The sequence below is a fragment of the Pieris napi genome, chromosome 12, assembly GCF_905475465.1.
Source record: "Pieris napi chromosome 12, ilPieNapi1.2, whole genome shotgun sequence".
NCBI classification, from domain to species: domain Eukaryota; kingdom Metazoa; phylum Arthropoda; class Insecta; order Lepidoptera; family Pieridae; genus Pieris; species Pieris napi.
In genome coordinates, this window is record NC_062245.1 from 1,565,861 (window position 1) to 1,591,059 (window position 25,199).

The following is a 25,199-nucleotide window of genomic DNA, read 5'->3' on the forward strand; positions in this document are numbered from 1 at the left end:
GCATGTAATTTTGTTAATTTTCGTAATTATATTTTGTTCTCGCATTTAAAATAAGTGAAATTAAAGATATTGACATCGACTTACTAATCGATGAAGTAGAAAAAAGGCCAGCAAGTTGGAATATAGTAAATTTGTATAAAAAATATAATATAATTTAATTTTTTTTTTCAAAATTGGATAAACCCAATGTGTACGTTTTCTTTTTCTATATTTTTCTTTATAATATAACCACAAAATAATAGCCTCTTCCACGTCCATTTTCTACGTTCTACCGAACTAGACTGACGAGTACTCTCGCAACGCGCGTTAGCGCTCTTCAAATTTGATCGCGCGTTGACGCGCGTTAACGCGCGTTACATGTGAACATAGCCTTAAAGACAAAATTAAAATAAGAGAAATACAAAAAGGAAATTTAAACAAACGATAATTCGTACTTAATATGTGCATTCATTTAATGCACATTAAATTTATACGTTTTGAAGAAAATGATTCTCAAACTCAAACTCACAATATCTTTATTCAAGTGGGTAACCAAGTACACTTTTGAATCGTCAAGTTAAATTAATCGTAAATTTACATTTACTACCAGTTCGCAAGTCAAGGGCGTAGAGCGGGTAAGAAGAACTGGCAAGAAACTTTCCGCCACTCTTTTTAATCGCCAAGTATTGTCATACAAATTGTTTGAACTGGAGCAAATCAATCCCAAGGATTAGGATCATTTAGTAGTCCTCAAATTTATAAAATTTATAAGATTCAAGAATTTATTTCTTTTGGTTAAAGTTTTAACATACCATTATATAAATGGTTAAAATAATAATTTTCACACTTAAACGTAATATTTTCTGGTCTTCGTCTTGAAGATTTCACAGATTTTAATGTCAACTCCAATGCGCAGATGCGATGAGAAGTTGGAAGAACTGATCGTGGTTGGTAACACATAAGGCCGTTCCCCAACCAGATGGACCGATCAAGTGAAAGACTCATCGTTCTCAAAACTGTACAATGTCATAAGAGAGATGCTGGACAGAAACCAGTGGAAACAGATAGTCCGCTTCAGAGGCTTTCTTACTGACCATTACGATCAGACATAAGCTGCCGATCAAAATGAAATGAAAATTTGAAATTTATTGCATTTTTTGACAATAAACTTTATGCTATCTATTATTGTGAGAGACTGGTGCTTGAAAAAGGTTGGGAAAACCTGTTATTACAATTCACCAGTCCCTCTTGGACATAGTGGTAAAAAGTATTGCTAATAAAAGTTTTAAAAACGAACAATAAATAATTTAGAATTTATAGAAAAAAGTTAACAAAAACACAAAGTCTAGTTTATGTGTGTGTGCGTATGTGCATTTGTGAGTGTATGTGTGTGAGCGTGTACAGTAATCAAAGAGAGATTGTTAGCTCAATCATCACACCTTTCCATTGGCACATATGACTAATTAGGTAGCCTAAAAAAATTAAGTTCCAAAATACCGGCGACATAATAATTGTTTTAAAAATTTACTTCACAAAGGCACTTCCTTGCATACTACGTAAATAAGTCTCGCAATAGATACTAAATCACTTTCTACTTTTACTTTAATATTAATTATTTTATTTTAAATTTAATTGAAGTAAAGGCATTTCGTAGCCCCGCGGCGGGGTCTTATACTAACATAAAAAGATTGATCTAACGCGGAGATAGTGAACGTCAGAACTCGTCAGAGTGAGTTTGAAATGTAATTGTCAAGTTAACAGACAGACTGATGGACACCAGTATATTCTTTTTAAGTTCTTCCGAATTTAAACGTAAGCCTACTTCAGACAAAATATATTTTAACTTTTTGTGTTGGCTTCAGCGTGCGACTCTCATACCTGAGGTCGTAGGTTCGATCCCCAGCTGTGCACCAATGGACTTTCTTTCTATGTGCGCATTTAACATTTGCTCGAACGGTGAAGGAAAACGTCGTGAGGAAACCGACATGCCTAAGACCCAAAATGTCAAAGGCGTGTTTCAGGCACTGGAGGCTCATCACCTACTTGCCTCTTAGATTTAAAAATAATCATGAAACAGATTCAGAAATCTGAGTCCTAAATTTTGATGATTGATTTATTTTTATTTTATATAGAGGAAATGTCACTAATAATTGAAGACGTTTCCTAACTTAGATTACGTGTCTATTGTTATCCGGAGGTTCGAGTACGGGCGAAATAATAATTGATTTCGTTCATAGCAATTAATATAAATGAAATCCTCACCTATATGGAAATTTTTTCTACATCTGCGTTATAAAAAAATTATAAAAAATAAAATAGCCATTATTAATATAATTAAAGTTTATGTTATTATTACATTTAATACTAGTATCTACTCGACTTCTGACGAGTGAAATTCTTCCATTGTCTCTTCATCTTCGCAATAAATTTCCAATCTATCCCCGCTATCTCATTTATTTCATCTTCCCACGTTTCTGGTGGGAGTCCTCTGCTTTTTCTTCAAATTTTTTTATTCATTGGTCTTTAAATTCGGAAATTAAAACTATAATAATGTAAATACATAACATAATAACTTAAATAAAGTGAAACAGCTAAGTTACTGCTCACTACTACAAAATACCGTTAAAGTTATTGTCGTTTCTACTATTCTTTTTGTCTATACTAATATTAAAAAGAGGAAAGATTTGATTTTTTGTTTGTTTGAAATGAATAGGCTCCGAAACTACTTGCCCGATTTCAAAAATTCTTTCACCGTTGGCAAGCTACACTATTCCCGAGTGACATAGGCTATGTTTTATTTTCATAAAAAATAGGGATGCTTACTAAAACTTAAATAATCTAACCCAAGGTGTAAAAAAATAAACAAAAAACTTCCTTCAATCGCGTGCGCTGCGAAAACTATTAATGATAGAACAAAATGATGTAAAACAAGTTTTCAGGACACATCACTATCTATAAAAAATGTCGCGATAGCATGTCTCTATCTTTTATAGTTACGTCACAATAAGCGTCCTTTTATTATTATTTTTTATTAAAATACCACCGCTAGAAAAGGCTCTTTATTCGTACCTAGGAATGGATACTTATCAAAATAAATACCAACGTTTCACATAAGCTACAATTTAATGGCATAACCACCAATCAAATATAAAATCCTTAATACATAAAGCTTCAGCTTAGACTGACTATGCTCAGTAGGTTTTTGAACATGATTGACATAGACAATTGATTTTTAAAATTGAAGTTCGTCAGATTTAAAAATGGAAGCTATAAAGGCGCGAGCGGGCCGGACGCCGGACGCGGCTTCATCAGATCCGTATCAGGACAGACGCCGCGAGCGGATTCATTTCCGTTCAACGGTCGCATTTTGAATTTTAGAATTCCATTTGATTTGAAATCGGGTCATTCGATTTTAGTTTCGATAGAAACATCATATATTTGCTATTGAAAATTAAACGCATATTGTGTTGTTCTAATATAATCGTATGGCAAATTATTCCTTTTTTTGCAGATTAAAATTTTCAAAGCGTTACCTAGGCCCGTATTCTAGATCGTCTACTAAAATTTAAAAATTTCATGATCTTTCATACCATTTATTTCTGTATGAAGTTTGTCATGCGCTGTCAAATGACAGCGCAACCTTTAAATACTATATAATATAATTAAATTGAATAAAGAGAAGAGGTCCTTCAAGAAAAGAGCGTACCAATTCTTAAAAGGCCGGCAACGCACTCGTGAGCCCTCTGGCATTGAGAGTGTCCATGGGCGGCGGTATCACTTAACATCAGGTGAGCCTCTTGCCCGTTTGCCCCTGTTCTATAAAAAAAACGAAATAAGTCTGTATTATTTTAAATCATTAATTCATTTTAAAATCTACGCGTGTCAAGAAGTGGTTAAAAGCTTCGTGGTTCAGCATTTGTTTCTTGAGGCGAGCAGTGAGGTCGAACATTTGCCCCTTAAGTTAGCATCTAGGTATTTTATGAGGGGTTTTTGTATTGTCCAAAACAGTTCGGTAACGAAGCATCATTGCAGAGGCGAAAGAACCTGGATTGAAATCAAAAGAAAACCTAAAACCAATCAGACTAGTGTTCTACGTTGGATACCACATGGGGGACATAGGAAAAGTCAAGTTAGTCAACAAGTCTAGCTCTAAAAATGTCTGGCAATTTCTTTGGAAATAGACTAAATGTGTCATAAATTAAAGAGTTTTAAGTAATATTTTACGAAAAACGTGTACTAAGCACCGATTTTTTTTCATGATTATACTGACGAAACCTTTTTTTACAACTTCTTTAATCTCTTTATCTATAGAAATATTGTTCAACGATGTACTCTACAATCCATCTACCACTTCACGAACATGTGCACGCGTGCACATAAATAAGTGCGTATGAAATTTATTCTCTCTGTTAGATGTGTATCTTTATCTATGGTTAGGTGGCTATCTGTGTCTACACACGTTCGCTATTTATGAACCTGTATGCGTGAAAACAGCCATAGTTTAACTTAAGCACAGTGTTGCCAGATAAACCTATATAAAAACAACATTTAAGCATTAATTATTATAGTCTTGTGTCTTTCGATTGGTAAAGTGCCTTTAATTTTAAATTTGACATAGACAATAATTTGCTGTTTTAACTGTAGCAGTTTCACCACAGACTTTAACATAATTACGTTACCACATATATACTTAATAACTTATACTACTATGTTAGTGCCTAGTATAGGATACTGAAGAAAACTAGGATAAAAATGCTATTATAAAATAAAATTTTATTTTTTTGAAATAAGAACAGAGATGGCAAAGAAGCATCATTGCAGAGTTTAAAGAAGCTGGAATGACCTGGAGTGAAATCTAAAGAGCTGCCTATACTGATTTATACAGAAACTGCCAGAGTCCCGCGATATCAACAATAGAATTTAATTATTTTCATCATTATTTAATAAGTTGGTAAAATGCATACGTGTGACTAAATCCTCCGATGCTAAGTGCTCCACTACGTTAAAAGATAATTTGATTACACTGCGTCTGCTAGGCTTAACTAAAGGAATACTATATAATATATGTATAACTCGTGTCACTTAAAATCGAGGAATATGTAGGCACTATAGTTTTAAAACTTGTGAATACTATACTATACTTACCTTGATACAAAACTTCTGCGGTTTCGTTTCTTTTACAGAAAATAACTTGTATAAACACACCCTTCACTCATTGAACCAAGACTCTCACAGGATTCTCACAGGCCATCCAGGTGTTTCTGAAGTCTGGATTAAGTGAAATCATTTGATGCCGACATAATTCTCAAAAGAAGAAAAAACCACTGCCGCTACAACCCTTTCTTAATAGGCAAGTAGGTGATCCATCTGTACCTGACACACGCCATTGTTTTTTGAGTCTAAGGCTCTTCCAAGAACATCGTAATTATTTCTTCACAAAAACAAAAGTCTATTGATGCCAAGCCGTGATTCGAACGCACGTACTCATGGAACTAATTCTCAGAAGAATGCTTATAAATAAAAGAACTGTGGACCAAAATGAAATCCCCCCAGAGCGGGTAGCCAATTGAGACGTTCGAGCCGTCATTGTGACTGGAGGAAATTTAATACAGCATCTGTCTGTCCGGTAAGTGCTTCAGTTAAAACGAAATATTGGAAATAATAATTGAATTTCATCTCTTTGACTTATTGTCCCCTTTGTTGAGCACTAGCTTTTGTGTCGATATAATAGCCATACTAATAACTTTAGATGTTAAATATTGGTACAACTTTTTAATTCAACCGTATTAAATTAATATGTATACGAATAAAATATAGGACAAAGAACAACACGAAATTTGAGAAAATACGATTCATGCAAACAGAAATGGATAGACTAAGCTCCAGGCTTAACATTGAGGTCGAGTGTTAAAGCGCCGTACACAAATAGATTTAGTTTCTATAATAAATTATAATCTATGAGTACACGGGGTACGGAATTAATATTGGTCTACGAGCCATAAAATTTTCGATATTTGAATTTTCAACAAAATATTTTTTTATTTTAATTTAATTAGGAATTTTCTATATATAGTATAGTAATGAGTACGGTACGGTACAGTATACAAATAAATTGAGAGGTTCGAAATCAATACTGGTCTACTTGCCATTCAATATTCGATAGTTGATTTTTTAATAAAATAATTTCAAAATTGATTTATAGATTTTAATTAGGATGTTTATATGCATAGCAAGTAGTGGTATATGTTTGTTACAATAATTATTACAGTAATGAGTTTGGTACAGTATTTTTTTGTACAATTAAATTGAGAGGTTTGGTATTAATACTGGTCAAAAGTCCATTCAATATTCGATATTTGAATTTTTAACAAAAGAATTTCCAATTTTATTTATACATTTTAATTAGGATGTTTCTATGCATAGCAAGTAGTGGTATATTATGTATGTGACAAAAAGTATTATAGTAATGATTATGGTACAGTTATTTTTTATACAAATAATTTAAGCATAATTTTCAGGTGACTCCAAATTGTATGAAAATTAATTTTTACAAAACCGAAACAAATGGAAAACAGGTGTCAAACAGTGCGGTGCACTGAATAAACGTTATCGATGATATCGTTTCGAAAAAAGAGCAAACGTATCGACAATATAGCACGTTGAGAATAAACAGTATGGCGGACGTGCGTGATTTACGCGCAGCGCGGATATTGTTGAAATCCGCGTCGATAGCGCTTTTGTTTCGCCGTCTGCTTTCTTATCGCGTATTAGTGATGTGCCACACTAGTGTCGATGTTTTTAAAGAAATAAATTCTGTTTTAGATTCATTAAATTAATATTTCTCTTTAGATTTATTATATTCCATTTTAGATGTTTGAATAATAATAATTAAACAACATATGCGTTTCAGAACATAACAACCCCGACCTGACCCCGGCTATTAATAACACTTATAGACCGTCAATGTCACACTTGTATTAGTGAGAAACCACTTTTTACCGATACATTAAATATATGGTATTTGTTTCTGACCGTAAGCTTAAATTCATGACGACTTTTTATAAACTCTGGACTAATAGTATAGTGCAGTGTTTGTTACCACAGTAAATAAGATACATCATAATTTTCACAATAATTTCAATCTTAACCAAAAACTACTTTTTGACTTGCAATTTCTTCGATACAAAAACATAACTACCATCCCAGAGTTGTATGCTACTCTATTCTGATGAAGTTGCATGAATCTGGTTAGCGATGCACCTTCTAAGTTCTCATGTAACTTTTACCTATTTGATACAACATGTGTGATAATGGAGAGCATAAATAATTTTATATAGCCGCGTACATAAAGTTATCGACACTCGTACATCACTATTAAAGACAAAATGCCTACACCCGCGGTGCTGCGAAAAGGCAAAATATTAAACGCATTCCACCACACCGATGTAAAGGTGAATTTATTGGTTTTGCCTCTATAATCTTTGTTTTAAATCTGTTATGTAATGTTTGTAAAGGCATAATGGGAACATTTTATGTATGTGATGAAGCGAGCCCCCCGGCGGGACAAAAGACAGACTGAATCGGCTCTGCTGATAACTTTTTTCACAAACCTAAACCTAAAATAATTGGTGCAAAACCGGTGTCATTTAAGCTGAAGGTTTAATTACTGTAATATAATTGTTTTAAATTATATTTACAATTTTCATAACCTATATATAGTATTAATAATAATTAATAAATAGAAAATTAAAACAACATTAAAAAGTTTGATTCTGTGGCAGTATACCTTTAAACGCTGGCAGCATTTCTCCCTGTGTTGCGAAAGTTATTGGTTGAGTGAGAAAACCCACCAGCTCTGGGGTCACCGGTACTATTAACCAGGCGGCAACTTAATTAACGCCGGTGCACTTGAACCCCACGGCTTAAGAGTCGGGACTCCAAAGGGCAAATGGCGATGCGCAGTGATTCAGTGTCCTCAAGGGTAGGTATTTATGAAATAATATGTTTTAATTAATATAGCAGGGAAGGGAGTATATGATATACAAAATAAATCTCAAAACCCCGTAGAGTTAGAAAATATTTTTTTAAAAACTAAAACATTTCTTGTACAAAAGTAAAACTCATTTACATTTACTACACAATTATTATTTCAATTACAACAGTCACGTGAAAATTCACCATTAAATGTAAAAAGGAAATGAAAAAAAATCCCAAAATATTGCTTTCATTAAGGCGCTTCAGACAAATAACCAGTTTAACAAGATATTTATACAAATAACGGCCTGAGGCTACAAAACTCCTATTTACAAACATAAATGATTCATTTTTTGCGTCCTTAAAGCCGCCATCTTAACTGAGGGTAATGACGTCAGACAACAATGACGTCATAAAATGGAGTGAAGCCTAATAATAGCCTTAAAGCCTCACCTGAGCTTTTACTGTGAGTTCTCGAATGAAATTCGAAAATAGATTAATTAATGGAAGTAGTAATTAGGAGGTAGTATTTTAATTAAATGTAGTTGCAAACTAATAAAAAAATGACCAACAAATAACGATATATTATCTGTACGACAAAAACGTATAAAGAAATTATTTTAAGAAAATTCATATTAATTCTGTACTGTTGAAAACTTTTTTTTAAATCTCAATATTAATTTTATTAGCAAAATAAAATCATTTATTTTTGGTACAATGGAACATGGTATTTATTTATTTCATGTATGAAACCGTTGCCGAGTTTATTTTTTTATTAGAAAATCCAATCTTTCCTTAGTAGGAATATTCCTTTAACAGGTAGTTATTTTTATGATTGCAAAAATATGGAGATCAGAGAGCACTCGTAAAAGTTAAGTGTACTTTTAAGATATGACATTAAAGGTTCTTTAATATTTGCATTCATTTTTGTATAATTATTAATTAACTTTTCTACGAGAGATGTTTATCTTGGCTTTGCACCAACGGACAGTGAAGGAAAATATCGTGTTGGGACTGGCAGGTCTTAGACTAAACCACCGGTGTGTACCACAGCTATTAAGTGTATTATATTAGTCTATTGTCTGACATGGAAAGTCAGTTTTGTATTTGGATAAATAGTTTATTGCATTAGTGTTTATAATTTTATATGAATAATTAAATAATTATATAATAATATTTAAGAGCATCTTAACTGTTCAGATTTCATCATTTGAACATAAACGAACTACTGACATGGATCCGGTGTGTGCTAAATATTAGCAGCTGAATAGCAATTTTAATTATATTTTAATCAGCTGTTGACACGGTTCATATGTGTTCCATATTTTAATAGCTGAGGTTGCGCGATACACCAACTAGTCTAGTCGATAAGTTGAAAATGGAACAAAATAGAGATACTACTCTTAAAATTATGTGCGATAGCTCATTGGATCCGGAATGACGTCTAGAAAAATGTGCTAAAAGCGTGTATTAGCACATAAAAAATTGCAAAAGTTATAGACCATTAAAGATGAAAAAATAATGGCATTTAGTTTTTTGCCAATATTTAATAAACTATTAATATTTAAGAAATTTCAAATAAAGATTCTGAAAGAGGAGGAAATTTCTAATAAAAAACTCCTGACTCCCAGAACTCTATCTCCATTATTTATAATGTTAATTTAACGCTGAAAATAGGTCTGCGGTTGACATTTTTAGGATTCGCGCGTGGCGTCAAAAGCGACTACGGCACATTAATTAATTTATTTAAGGTATTGAATATTTTTTTTTAAATTTGAAAAAATTATGGTGTGTTCTGAACACTATAATTAATTTATTCCCGTTGAAAATTTTACTTAAAGTTAATTTTTCAACAAGTTAAATAATTGTTAACTAACGAAATTTTCTCGAACGACCGTCTTAATTGTAAGTGAAAAAAAATGTTTAAATAATGGTCGTAAAAATATTTCGCTTCGTAGAGCCTTTCTTACATACATACTTAACAAGATCGTGCCATAAAAGTTAAAAAAATATTTATACTTTGTTTATAACAATTTTTTTACTTAAACAAAAACTTAAAAATCCATCCAAAAAAAAATTTTTAATTTTAAATAAAAGTAATATTCATGGTAATCAAAAAATTTACAAAAAAAATTTTTCTATACTTTGTTATATATGGTTGTTTTTGTTAATTTTAGAAGTTTTAGAAAAAAAATAAACAAAAGTTGAATATTTGTTTATAACAAATTGGTAAGTTAATAAACAATAGAATTGTTGATTAAAAAAAAATTTTTTTCTGTTACTTTATAGAAGACTGTCAATTATGATTTTTAGGAAAAAAAAATTTCTTAACTAATTATTTAAACAATAGAAAATTAAAAAAAACGATTATAAACAATTAAAAATTGTTATTAAGGAAAATTTTTTTTTTTAAAAAACATAAAATTTTTAATGTAATAAAGTTGTGTTAAAATTTAAAAAAAAAATATTGATTTAATCAATTTGTTTAAAAAAAATTTATCAACAAATGGCGGGAATTTTTTTTTTGCAAATCAATAAATATCTTGTATTAATAAAAAAACTATTATATGATGATTTAGAAAAAAAAAATTTTTTTTAACATCATTACATGGATTTTTAAGTTTTTGTTTAAGTAAAAAAATTGTTATAAACAAAGTATAAATATTTTTTTAACTTTTATGGCACGATCTTGTTAAGTATGTATGTAAGAAAGGCTCGAAGCGAAATATTTTTACGACCATTATTTAAACATTTTTTTTCACTTACAATTAAGACGGTCGTTCGAGAAAATTTCGTTAGTTAACAATTATTTAACTTGTTGAAAAATTAACTTTAAGTAAAATTTTCAACGGGAATAAATTAATTATAGTGTTCAGAACACACCATAATTTTTTCAAATTTAAAAAAAAATATTCAATACCTTAAATAAATTAATTAATGTGCCGTAGTCGCTTTTGACGCCACGCGCGAATCCTAAAAATGTCAACCGCAGACCTATTTTCAGCGTTAAATTAACATTATAAATAATGGAGATAGAGTTCTGGGAGTCAGGAGTTTTTTATTAGAAATTTCCTCCTCTTTCAGAATCTTTATTTGAAATTTCTTAAATATTAATAGTTTATTAAATATTGGCAAAAAACTAAATGCCATTATTTTTTCATCTTTAATGGTCTATAACTTTTGCAATTTTTTATGTGCTAATACACGCTTTTAGCACATTTTTCTAGACGTCATTCCGGATCCAATGAGCTATCGCACATAATTTTAAGAGTAGTATCTCTATTTTGTTCCATTTTCAACTTGTCGACTAGACTAAACAGCTCACTAGAAAAATACCATGTATGTGTGAATAGGTTTAATTAGTATTTAAGATATTGTTTTATAACAATAAATCAGATTTGAATATTGCTCTGTCTTGTTCATTTCTCACTTCCTCTCAAAGTGGCGAAGACTACTTCAAGTCCTTAATTATCGTGGTGAGCCTGCCCGGTAGCTTTGAGATAATCCCATCACCTCGAACCTTTGATCCTACCCGTAGGGCTCCGTCTGTTACCTTAGGTCTCTTGGTGCAGACATCCCGTACTTATTTATATATTTATATATTCACTATTTATGTGTTAGGGTACGTCTGTAGGGCTTAGGGATCCGTAGGGTTGTTAGGTTCTTACGTCTCACCCTCTCATATATTTAGTCATCTAGTGCAGCTTGCTTATACATACATTACATATACTATTCAGATACTCCTGACATTAAATACATATAAACTTTAAACACACTTTCCACAGTCCACTAACTAGCAAGCTGTTCATTAACGTTAACTATACATAAATAACTTTAAAGCATACAGTAAAGCGAAAATGCAAAGAATTGTTTTTTTATTCGGTGGACGATAAACGACAATTATTATTTAAAGTCGTAAGACAATTTAAAATCATCGTTACGAAACCGGCATGTGTTGAAAATCTACATCCGACAAGACGTATCTACAATTTAAAAAATGTACACAAAACTTTGTTCCTCCATGCCCCAAAGCTTCATACCTATAAGAGTAGGCACAACTCAATGTCCTACACGGTGTAAAGACAATGGTTCTATTATATTGAGTTAACAATGAACTCCTGATTAAGCGCCGATCGTAAATTGTTTCGTTAAAAGCTTCCTAAGGCTTTTACTACCCGGGAAAAAGCTAAAAACTGTTTAGAGCGTCATATAATAATGGAAGGCGTCTTGAAATCAGTTTAAGCTTTCCGAGATGCATAGTTACAATAGATGAAGTATGTTCAGAAGTGGATTCAATAATTGAGATGTTTTTTTTACCATAGAAACATTAAGTCCACTAGAATAATGAGGTACTCAGAGTTGTCATTTAAATTATCATTATCATAATGATACATTTTATAATTTTCCTAAAATCTTTAGTAATTTCATTTTAATATTTACTAAATTACAACTTTAAAAGTATTATAATTTGTATTAATTTCAGAGCCATACCACACACATAATTGATTTTGTTCATAAATAAGAAATAATTTTTACGTAACGAAACGTAAACGTAAAACGTAAACGAAAAATACGAGCTCCTTCAACTAATCATACAAGGCAAAGTGGCAGCTATAAGGAGACTTGGAGGTTGAAAACTTTTTCATTTCTAAATCTGTATTCCAAATAAGAAAACAAATGATAAATTAAATGTAAGTTTAAATATGTTTGTGACATTTGTCTGAAAGGCCTTTATCGTCTGCTAATCAACTAGGCGTCTATACATTGGAAGCATTGTTCATGAAAATGATTTACTTTTGATAGCTCCATTATGAAGTCTATATTAATAACTTCGCTTAGAAATTGACGCGTAATTTGGTGAGAATTAATGGATAATAAATTTTACGATTATTACGAAAACGTGAAAGGTATAATTGGGTGTGAAATTCTTTAAAGCATATTTACTTATACACTTGAAAGAAAGGAAGAAAAATCATTTATTTCACTAAAAATAAAGTACTTTACACACTTAACAAAGAAATACAAATTTTATAATGCCACACTAAACAAACCAAAAATTATTACAATTAAAACAAAAAATAAAATTAAAAACAACTAAAAATCATCCTCTTGCAGAATTCAAACTGAGTTATCATCAAAAAATACTTTATCAATACTAATATAAATCGTTGATAAGCTATGTTCGATAATAATTATCAACTGATACCATTGTAGACTTTTAATTATAGTAATAATTACTGATCAAAGCGTTAATCATGAAGATCCTTTTATTGATTTTATTCGTAGGATTTTTAGAGGTTTCAACTCAAAAGCAAACATTTGAAGGATACAAAGTCTATAAGATAAATCCAAAAACTGGAAATGACGTAGAATTTATAAAGAAATTGCAAAACAATGGTATTGGTGAGTTGTGGGAAGACCAAGTCCATGTTAACTATGAAGCAAGAGTTATGGTGCCACCGGAAAATTTACAACTTTTCCTAGAAAACATAAAAGAAGAAAAGATAGACGCTAAAGAATTGATAAGCGATATGCAAAGGTATGTAGAACACCCTTTCTTTAATTTATATATAATATGTCGGAGCAATGGCGCTGAAACTAAAATTGGAAAATAAAATAAACCACAGAACAGTTTTGAACAAATTTGACTTTGATATTATAAATTATAATGACATTGGCAGCTTGTACCGGCACCGTTGCTCTGAGATACATATATGATATTTTAAATGATGCAATTGTTTATTGCAAATGTAATAGATTATCTCAAGTCATCTGTTTAATAGATCATTTTTCTTCATAGGTAAGTCCTTCTGTACCGGACGAACGTCGTCGAGATAAGATTTGCTGATTTAGTCACAACTATTCACCGTATGAGCAAATGTTGATAGTTTTTACTAATAGATGCCCAGATACGTTAAAAGAGGAAGAAACACTATATGACAGTGGTGATGAAAATTTTGAATTCATGAATTTTATAAATTGTTTTATGATTTACAGGATTATAGATAATCAACTATTGCCAGATGCAGTATCTCGGAATTCAGCGAATACCTCCTTACTTTCTATGACTTGGGATCGTTACCATAATTTGGATGATATTAATAAATGGCTGGATGAGTTAGTGATTACCTATCCAGGAATCGTAAGAAATGTTACAATGGGAACATCATTTGAAAATAGGCAAATAAGAGGAATCGTTATTAACTATAAGCCTGATAGAAAAGAAAAACTTATTGGTATGTTAGAAGGGACTTTGCATGCGAGAGAATGGATTTCACCAGCCGTAGTAAATTGGATTATTAAAGAACTTTTGACAAGCACAGATCCCGTAATAAGGAGTATGGCTGAGAATATAGAATGGCATATATTTCCAGTGGTCAATCCTGATGGATATGTATACACATTTACTACTGTAAGTATATAAAAATATTAAATTATATTTAACTAACCCGAGTAGGTATAACCTATTTTGTGGATATGTATACGAATTAAAACAAAGTATATATAACTGGACATTTATACAATTTACAGCTAAAGCATACAATTTAAATCAATAGCTAGCTATGAATATAGCATATATTATATTATATTATATTATATTATATTATATTATATTATATTATATTATATTATATTATATTATATTATATTATATTATATTATATTATATTATATTATATTATATTATATTATATTATATTATATTATATTATATTATATTATATTATATTATATTATATTATATTATATATATATATATATATATATATATATATATATGCAAAAATGTCACAGATTTTAAACGTTTTTGTGGGTGGTTTTGAGAATGGTTTAGCGTTTTTCAAAATTAGACGTTTTGTTTTGTATTTAAAACGAGTGTACAGGACGTCTATCAGGTTTGCTAGTACATATACAATAAAATTGTGAATTTTATTCTATCTGCGATAAACTTAACCAAGTATCTGTTTGGTAAAAATACATGATGACTCTTTCTTTAACATTTAGTATATTTAATTAATTTTTACAGAACAGAATGTGGAGGAAAAACCGCAGCACTCGTAATTTCACATCATGCGGTGCTGTGTCAGACGATATGAGCAATGGAATTGATCTTAACAGGAATTTCGACTTTGCTTGGAGAAGTGAGATGTTTTTATTACTAAATACTTAAATAGACATCTTGACTATTGTTGAAGTGAAACTTCATTAGGCGCATGTGGGTAAATACGGATGTAACGGAATAATAATAATCAGGGCGAATTACCTTATAGAAATTATATTTTTAAAATTAAAATTTCGTAGAGAATTTATGAAATATTAATTAGTATTTTGTATAAAAAAAATAATTTATTGAAATCTCAAAATATGACGAATTGTAAATTATAGTAAATTATAATGCCACGCGTTTTTATTACTTATCGATTTTTTTTTTTTAATTATAATTTGTATTAATTTTCGAAATTTAATGACAATTAAATCCCTCCCTCTAAGTCTCGGAAATCTAAAGTTTTAGATTTGTATAAATATATGAACAAGAGTTAAAAATTAGTTGCATAGTAGTATTAGCTTCTGACATGTGTACTTTGTACGCACGCACTTATTTTTGATGGCCGTCGGTACCGGAGAAAGAGGTTTCGTTTAAAGAACACAGAATGCTGTCTAACTGAACGACCAGTGGTAGAAGAGGCATCTAGTATTATTACTAAATTGAATAAAATTCTGATTACATTTGGAAATTCTAAAACGCGCCTTAGGTAGATGTTATAAAAATGTTGTAATATTGAATATATTAAAAAAACATATTAATACAAATACTACCTTCCTATAGGTAGAAGGTTTTAAGTTTAGTTTTTTTTTTAATTCCAGCCGTGGGATTCTCTAGTGATCCTTGCTCAAATACGTTTGCGGGTTCTGCCGCGGCGTCAGAACCAGAAACTCAGGCTATAGAAAATTATGTTCGGAGTATCAAAGATCAAGGGAAGTTCATCTACTACTACTCCTTTCATTCCTACACACAGGTTATAATAGTACCCTACAGTAATGGGACAAGTGCTGATGTGTTGCAAGCCGATAATTATGGTGACATGGTAATTAAGAGTTTATTAACTAGTTACACTATTACATAAATAAGCAAAAAATATCCGCGAGGTATAGGCTTTTTGGGTTGCTTGTACAGGGTGTGAAAAAAGCTCTGTATTCTAAATCTCAGTCATAACTCATAATATATGACTGACTAACATATATCTTTATCATTAAAGGGAATTTGGGAACCTTTTATCTTATAAAATATATTATATAGCCGCAATGAATAAAGTCATAATTCAAGCACTGCCTACAAGATACGGTACATAACGGACCGTACTTTTATTACGAAATGTCGAGGCACCACTGCCCGCGAAGTGAAGGAAAAAAGAGTGCCGCTTCTTGCTTTTCTCGAAGCAGTTTAGGCCATTTTCCTAACTTAGTTGTGAATAAAACTAGACGCCTGAATTTCAGTTAGGGATTTTATACATGTATATTGTATAAGTCAAGGAAAAACTAAAATATTTTGCAATTTCGGTCCGGTATTATACATAATTTTATTTTTATTTTTGATAGCATCGGTATTTATGTCTTAGTGTCAGCCAACTACACATTTAATGAGCGCATATTGTGTGCTCTTAGAATTGTTTGGTTTGATTAGGATTTGTCGTATTAAATAAAACACTTCTAACCTCACTTATCTTTACCGGTGGCGTTAATACTTAAATACCGACATTTTTTTAATACAAGTTTTTAGATGAGCAAATGTTACTTGATGCTAAACTGGTTTTCATACAAATACATGAGGACTTAGTAGACGAAAACTTTTGTTAATGTGGTTTTATTATTAACTTTTTAGTTTGAAATAGCGGCTAGAGGAGCGGCGAAGGCCAAAGAGCGGTATGGTACAGTCTATAGAGTTGGAATTGCAGCAGACGTATTATGTAAGATTCACATTAATTTAGTACCTATACCAGCGTAGAGTTATGCAGTGTTAGAGGAGTTCGACCGAACAGAAAACCAATTAATATTTGATATATGTATTTATTTAGATCCTATTTCACCATGCCTACTGCTGATAGAGGATAATTTCTTGTTTTTTTTATTAGTATTGATAGTATCGGAGAGTTTATTGCCAGTTCTTCTCGTCCGTTCTACGTCCTTGATTTCAGAGGCAGTAAATGTAAAATTAGAGGAATTTAATATGTATTTCTTTATTGACGTTCATAAGTGTTCATTGTGTTACCTAAATGAATAAATGACATTGAATTTGAATTTAAATCTTAACAGTGTCATATTTCCAACAAATTTGCTTTATCTTTATACTAAATTGATGTTTCGATATTTTAGATTTGTCTTAAATTTCAGATGTAATGAGTGGAAGCAGCTTCGACTGGGTGAAACAAGAGACTGGTGTTTCAGTTAGCTACCTTATCGAACTACGAGACACGGGTGATTTCGGTTTCCTTTTACCCGCCTCACAAATTATTCCCAATAGTTTGGAAATTGTGGACAGCTTAATTGAAATGGATAAAGTAACAAGGCGACTAGGATATTACTCGGGAGCCAGTACATTTGTTTCCTCCTTAAGTTTAATAATTGTGTGTGTATTGGTATATGTATAAAATGGGGGTTTATATTTTTATAAAACTTATTATCTAGTATTTGTTGTATTATTTATCTGACTTGAATCATACTTTCCAGCAGTCGTAGTCAATGGGAGGATTGAAAATTAAATTTTATTAAATTTAATTTAAAAATTATATTGATTACGGTATCACTGTAAAATATTTCCCAAATATATAAATCAACTGATTAGTATTGATAATAAAAGATAAAAAGTCTAATTGTTAAGTTATTTAGGAGTAGTTGTTCGAGGTAGTCGACAAAATGATATTAAAAATATTATTCTTAGCGGCAGCAATTGCAACAGTAAACGCTGGTATAAGTTATAAAAATTATAAAGTTTATAAAGTCACACCAAGGAATGATCGTGAAGTAAAAGTATTGACTGAATTAAAAGATCAAAATGAACATATGTTTTGGCTTAATTATGTGAAACAAGATGTCGAAGCTAAGATAATGGTTGATCCAGCAAAACAAAACATGTTTGAAAAATATCTATCTGAAATGGGAGTTAAAGGTGATTTAATTGTGAAAGATGTGCAAAGGTAAGAACTGTTTATGTATAAGGGTAACAATTAATGAATGTGTGCGGTGTCATATTATTAATCGAAGTAATGAAACTGTTAATTCTGGATAAGGAAAATTTTCCCTCATACCTTGTACCGTCGAATTCGAGTATTACAATTTTACAAACATAAAACCACTAGAATCAGATTACTATTTCTACTTGCCAAGTTCTTAGTAACATCTAAATAAAACTTCACAGTTTGATGGAAGAGCAAATAAAACGTCCCGTAACAAGAAATACTCAGGAATACAACTGGGACTTCTACCAATCCTGGGAGGAGATCGAGAAATGGATGGAAGATACAGTCGCCAAATACCCGGATGTAGCAGAAATAGTTACAGCAGGAACGAGTAATGAAGGGAGACTAATAAGGGGTATGAAAATCGCCTTCAAGAAGCGAGAAACACCCGTGATTGGTATGATTGAATCAGCACTACATGCTAGAGAGTGGATTACTCCCCCAACTGCGACATGGATGATAAATGAACTTCTAACTAGTACAGACCCTGCGGTCAGAGAATTGGCTGAAAATGTCGAATGGCATATCTTCCCTGTTACAAATCCAGATGGCTATGTTTATACCTTTACCAATGTAAGTATTTAATCAAAATTTATTGCAATGTAACTGCTATGCTATTAAGGTATTCTATATGACTGAATGGTTAATTCATAACGATAATGTCTAATCGAACAATGGAAATTTTGTAATCACTGATTTTAATACTATAACCCTTGAGTATAAGGCAACCACATTTCTGATATTGTTTCAATTTACATTTAAGGCAAATTCTTCTAAGCCCGAAATAATTATTGTATCGGCAATGGACCCCGAATCCTGAATGTTAAAAAGTATATTTTTTAATCAAAAGAATAGTCTTTTACATTTTAATGTACATAGGTACATAAGTGCAACGGAGTGTAGAATTTTGGCTCAAATAGTATTTTTATTGCAGAATAGAATGTGGAGAAAGAATCGCAATAAGTCATTATTCACAAACTGTACGCACAGAAATGTCGATGATGATCTTAGCAATGGCGTGGATTTAAATAGAAACTTTGGATTTAGGTGGAATAGTAAGTATCTGTAGTAAATAAAAAGGACCTTGGACCATGAGCCAATGAAGATCATGGCAGCCGGTGGAGGGTTATCTCTATTGATACAGGCCATCCACGTGGAAGGATGTACAACTTGCATGCACCATTAATTTAGTGTTTTTATACTCAAGATACTCTTACACTCAAGACAAAATACCAGATCTGTATCTGCGATCAGATGCTACGCACTTCATTATCTGGTTGATGGTCCGTGATTCTCACGAGCCGTTCCGTCTGTCGTTTTCTGCTTTTCTGGATAAATGCAGCATATATTGGCAACCAATGTGACAGTAAATGTTCTGGTTAGGTTGACATTTTTATATACATAATATTAAATGCTGTGTGATTATTGGTAATTAATATAATAAGTATGTTATCGCGATAAGATACTTATATCAATGCTTATCATAGCACCATCCAAAAACACGTTCCATTTGTACAAATTACTACCAAAATACCAGAGATTTGATATCACATATCTTATTAGTTTCGTTTTTGGTTTTCTTTCTTTCTACAAATAGCGTAAATCCGGCTTTGACTGAGTTAAATAACGCACTCCCGGGTCTTCTGGTAGTGTGGGTTTCTATCAGCGATGATATCAATCATAATTTTCCTGATTTTGAGTGATCATGATTCCACTGATTCCTGAGCTGAATAGAGAATGTGCGCTCTCTTATTTTACAGTTTATAACTTTGGAGTAAGGAGTAAAACTGAAGTAATAAATATATTTAAAAAAAAATGTTCATAAAGTATTTTTATCCTTAATCCATATTTTCTTCATGAGTCTTCAGTTGATTTGTTGCTTGAATATTATGACAACTTCTAGGCATTATTATTTGAAAAGACTTTTATATTTTATGAATAAGACACATTTATGAGAAAGTATTAGGCTTTGAGTCATATTATAAATATTTTTGAAGTTATACTTTATTTGGTGTATTAGGGAAAAATTATGAGCGTAAATTTTTACGACGCGCCGTCACAAAAAACCAACACCCTGAAGTTTTAAATGATTTTTATCTACTTACGCTAAAGAAGTATAACTTCGAACGCGTGTACAATATAATAAGTACACACACGTTTTTTTTTAGCAATTGGAGCATCAGACGATCCATGTGACATAACCTACGCTGGTCCAATAGCGTTTTCGGAGCCAGAAACAATGGCTATAGTGAACTATGTGAAAGGATTACAAAACAGAGGCAACATGGTGTATTATTTCTCGCTACATTCGTACTCGCAAATGTTATTGGTACCCTACAGTGATGTTGGCGGTGCTGGCGTGCTGAGTGTACCGAATTACGGTGATATGGTAAGTCTTATCTTTAAAGTTTGCATGCCCTTAATTGACGTTTTGAAAAAACATATTAAATTAGGAATCTGTAGAGTTTTATACGAAACACACATAGATATCGCTGTCATTATAGATTGGTATAAAAAAAATCAGTGGCTCTACAACCTCTTTAGGTCTGGGCCTCAGATTTCTGTATCAGTTTTATGATCAATTGTCAATCTAATAGGCAAGTAGGTGATCAGCCTTCTCTGCCGGTTTCTTCACGATGTTTTCCTTCACCGTATAAGCGACTGTTAAATGCGCACATAGCAAAACAGTCCATTAGTGCACAGCCGGGGATCGAACCTATGACCTCAGGGGTGAGAATCGCACGCTGAAGCCACTAGGCCAACACTGCTCTATAGAGTGGTATACAAAATAATAAATGGAGGTGTTTAAACATAGATTAGTGTACCAATTGAAACAATTGACAAGACCTAGAGAAACTGTCTTACTAATATTATGATTCATTCAAAAGTTTGGGTATATATTGATCATTCATGGCCAATGCTTAGATGACATAAAAATACAACACAGAGAAAATATAATATGAGTATTTTTTATTACTTTTAACTAAGTATTTATTGTATTCATTTTTACAAAAAACTTCCAAGCGAAATTAGAGAATTATCACTGAATAAATTCAAAATTCTCGTTAAACGTAAATTAATCAATAAATATTTGACGATTATTTAAATGATTCTAATACTTGGGATTGATTTGCTCCAGTTCAAACAAATCACTTAAAATTTGGCGATCAAAAAGAGTGGCGGAGAGTTTCATGCCAGTTCTTCTTGCCCGCTCTACGCTCTTGACTTGCGGACTGGTAGTAAATGTAAATTGAGAATCAATTTAACATATTTCCTGTTGACGTTCAGAAGTGTACTTGGTTACCTATATGAATAAAGTTATTTTGAGTTTAAGTTTGAGGCAAACTTAGATCTATCGTTTTAGATTTAGGTTTCCTGCAATTATTAAGAAATTATGATCACTGGACATACATTACTGTTTTACTATTTTCTTTACAAATAAGTACATTATTAACCAAAATACACGGCTTTTAAATGAGATAAAAATAATGTATTTATTGCAATTTAGCAAATAAATTACTTTTTTATTTCACATTACAGTTTGAGATTGCATCAAAGGGAGCTGAGAAGCTTCAAGCAAGGCATAACACGACGTATCGAGTTGGAACCTCTTTGGATATTTTGTGTAAGTATTTCATATATATTTAACACCAGTACGTATTTTGTCATGCGACCGAGAAGATGTATTTATTAGAAAATTAAGGTGTAGTTATTAAGTGCCAATAAGAAACTAGAAGGATGTTACATTGACTATTTTTATTTCAAAAAAAAGACTTTAATTTACTTTTCTTCAAAATTATATATCTATATCTATAATATGTCAAAGATTTGAAGCGATTAATTTTAGTCAGTTATCACTATCGACGTCCGACTTTTGATTTTTTTTTCAAATAAGTCAGTATCTACGATCAATCCAACGCACTAGTGTCAAATTGACAAAATGACATTGACAATTTACAACCTGTAAGATGTCTATGATATTGCGTGGTGTTGCCATGCTAATAAAACAAATGACATAGTGTTCTCTAATCACATTATATCTGACAAATATATAAAACTTTGGTGCGTGTTATGATTGTTTAAGCGGAATCGATTATTGGAAGTTTTAAGCTATTGCATAGATTTTATTGCGGGCTTTGAGCGCGGTGACCGAATCGAGAAATTCCGTAACGAAAAAAACCTAACACACGATGACGTAATATAGGTGCGGCAAATACGCATTGGAGTGGGACAGAACGCATACTGCGCATTCCCATCTCTCTGACGAGATCGGTGATGTAGCGTGAGCGCGGCCAGTGCAGCCGGTACGCGTTAGAGTGAGACAGACTATATAGGCGTGTTAGTCTGAGTCTGGTAGAGTGGTAGATTGAATTAATATCAAAGAAAAACAAATACTTACTGCATAAATAAAAAAATTATAAATAATTATAACTGCATAAGTTGATAAAAAATGCTATGCAATAGCTTTACCGCGGCAATCCCAGAGTGCCACACTTTTTTTTTTGAATTTTTTAAATCGTGTGTGTTATAGGTATTTGATTATACTTCTCTTGACAACCTTCTTTGCCCTTTAACTGCCTAATTTACGTCGTAGGTAATAGTTTAACAAGCGTATGATTAATTCATCGTTAATGGATAGTTAATGCTTGTTTTTATAGGGAGATTAATTATGAATGGAATGTGAACGAATATTCGATGATTGCCATTTGACGTGCCGTGTCGGAGCGATTGTCATTTCCTATTTATTTTTTTCATGGCGCTTGTAGAAAACCGAACATTTATTCGTAAACGTACTATAAACTTGTAAATATTGTGCTTTGCTAATAATATAAAAAATATTTCTCTACGATGTCTATCCAAAAATTCGTTGGTTTTAGGTATCAAAAACACATGTAAAAAACACTAAATAGATGACAAAAATATGCTGACGCTAGTCAAAGCATCTAAACTGTTTACTTTGACCTTATTTATTTAAATATGAAGTTCGTTCTTGAGACTTACAATTTCCGCCATTTCGAAATAATATCCGACTATTCCCTGATATAAAAATGTCCCTCAAATCCATACAGATCTAATAATATAAAGGAATGATTAAAGCTTTTTTAATTCCATATAAAATATAAACAGAATATACAGGGTTGGATTTAGAAGTCTGTAGGCCTCGGGGCAATAGTGGAGGCGCCTTGGACCCAAATTATTTTCCAAATAAAATGAACAATTTTTTCAGTCGAGTTTTTAAATCAATTATTTACTGTGAAACCAATTAGATTTTTTTATCATTTAACAAACATATTAAAATATAAATACAGATCAATGATTTCTGTTAATATTCAAGAACAATATAATCATCTTTGTACAAAGTAAAGCTAAAGGAAAAACAGCGAAAAAAAATATCAAAAGATAAGTTGTTTACTAGTGTTTATTAGTCGGATTTTAAATAAAAAAATACAAAGTCTCTATTGTGGGGGCTTTAGGGCTGTATCCCGGTTGCTCTTTCCTGAATCCGACCCTGACACAATATATTAAGTAAAATTTTACTTCTGTCATGTAGAGGGAATTTCAGAATATTCTTTCTTTTGGTATCTTACAATTCTTTTATTTTACAGTACATTATGTATTTAGTTTTAGCCATATATCAAATTTGTTACAGATCCTGTGACAGGTTCCGGATTCGACTGGGTCAAAGGGGGTGCGAATGTACCAATTGTACTTTTGTATGAGTTGCGTGATGTTGGCGAGTTCGGTTTTCTTCTCCCACCGAGGTTCATTCGACCCAACTGTGAAGAGTTCATGGATTCTATTATTGAGATAGATAGAGTCACTCGTGCGTTGGGTTATTATCACACGAGTTCAGGGAATATTTTAAAATTAAGTAGCGTTTTGATGGCGGCTGTGTTATTCCTGCTGGTGTAAATATTATAAAAAGTAACATAAATTGTTTTGTCGAAATTGTTGTGTTTAATAACCTCGTATAAATAATTCTAATCGTGAAGAGGACTAACGATATAACTACTTAAGCCCGAACTCATTAACCTATCTCAATCCATAATCACCATAGTAATCTTAATCCAAATGTGCCATTAACAAATCGACGGATTGTAAAGCCATCTGTCGATACAAAATATCCATGGAAGGTCGTATCGGTGTCTGTAGATAGACCATTGTATGAAAATGACAGTTGACGAAAGACAGATTTGAACTTTTTTTTAATTATTAAAAAAAGTGATGTACACTTTTTTTAATAATTAAAAAAAACTGTTTGTTATGTTTTAAACATACACATATTATGTATATTTTAATGTTATTTGTACGGTTTTATTTGCTTTATTTGGTTTACATTGATTATCAAAATTTGATATTTAATATGAATAAAATCTCGGTAAAATGGCATTTTATCCGTCGCCAACAATGGATTGTCTTCGTAGGGTTTGGTTATTGGCATGCAGATAGGAGATCGATCGACTGTCACGGTCTGATCTCAGTTTGTTTTCAATCTGAGATTGTGGATTGATAATTGGGTTCGGGCGTTAGACATTATGAGATACCACCAATTTGCCTATGACTCCCGAAGCAATTTGAGTGTCCATTGAGGGCTAGGGGGCTTAATATTGCGTAAACTTCATACCCATTTGTATCCATTTCCCAGTCAGCTTGACTTCAAAAATTCGAAAGAAGTTTGCAAACGTGTAATTATTTTTTTCTCAAAAAAATATATGCTTAGACAGGATGATTGCACTCATCGAAATATAGATATGCTATAAAAATTTGTAAATAATAATTTAACGTTATTAATTTATTTCGTAATCCTACAGCTAAAAAACATTATTACATACAAACAATTACTCTAAAAATATAGCCAAAGATGGACATAATATTACCTTCAAACATTTTCAAAAGGGGAAAAAAACAATAAAATAATTCAAAACATTTTAACTAAATTACCTAATTTGGCTGTGATGTGTGATGGTGAAAAGTGAGTATGTTCGTGAAGGAGTATGCGCTATTAAACAA

General features: G+C 31.6%; 1 protein-coding gene across 1 annotated transcript; it reads left to right on the forward strand.

Annotated features, from left to right (window-relative positions):
- Positions 1-13,173: 13,173 nt before the first annotated feature.
- On the forward strand, positions 13,174-24,138 carry LOC125054631. Its single transcript, XM_047656640.1, has 12 exons — positions 13,174-13,492; positions 13,951-14,365; positions 14,981-15,095; positions 15,820-16,040; positions 16,835-16,919; positions 17,344-17,594; positions 17,845-18,146; positions 18,368-18,761; positions 19,123-19,243; positions 20,357-20,577; positions 21,729-21,813; positions 23,839-24,138. The coding sequence occupies exons 1-12, from the start codon at positions 13,209-13,211 to the stop codon at positions 24,099-24,101; spliced, it is 2,757 nt and encodes a 918-aa protein (XP_047512596.1). The 5' UTR covers positions 13,174-13,208; the 3' UTR covers positions 24,102-24,138.
- Positions 24,139-25,199: the final 1,061 nt, after the last annotated feature.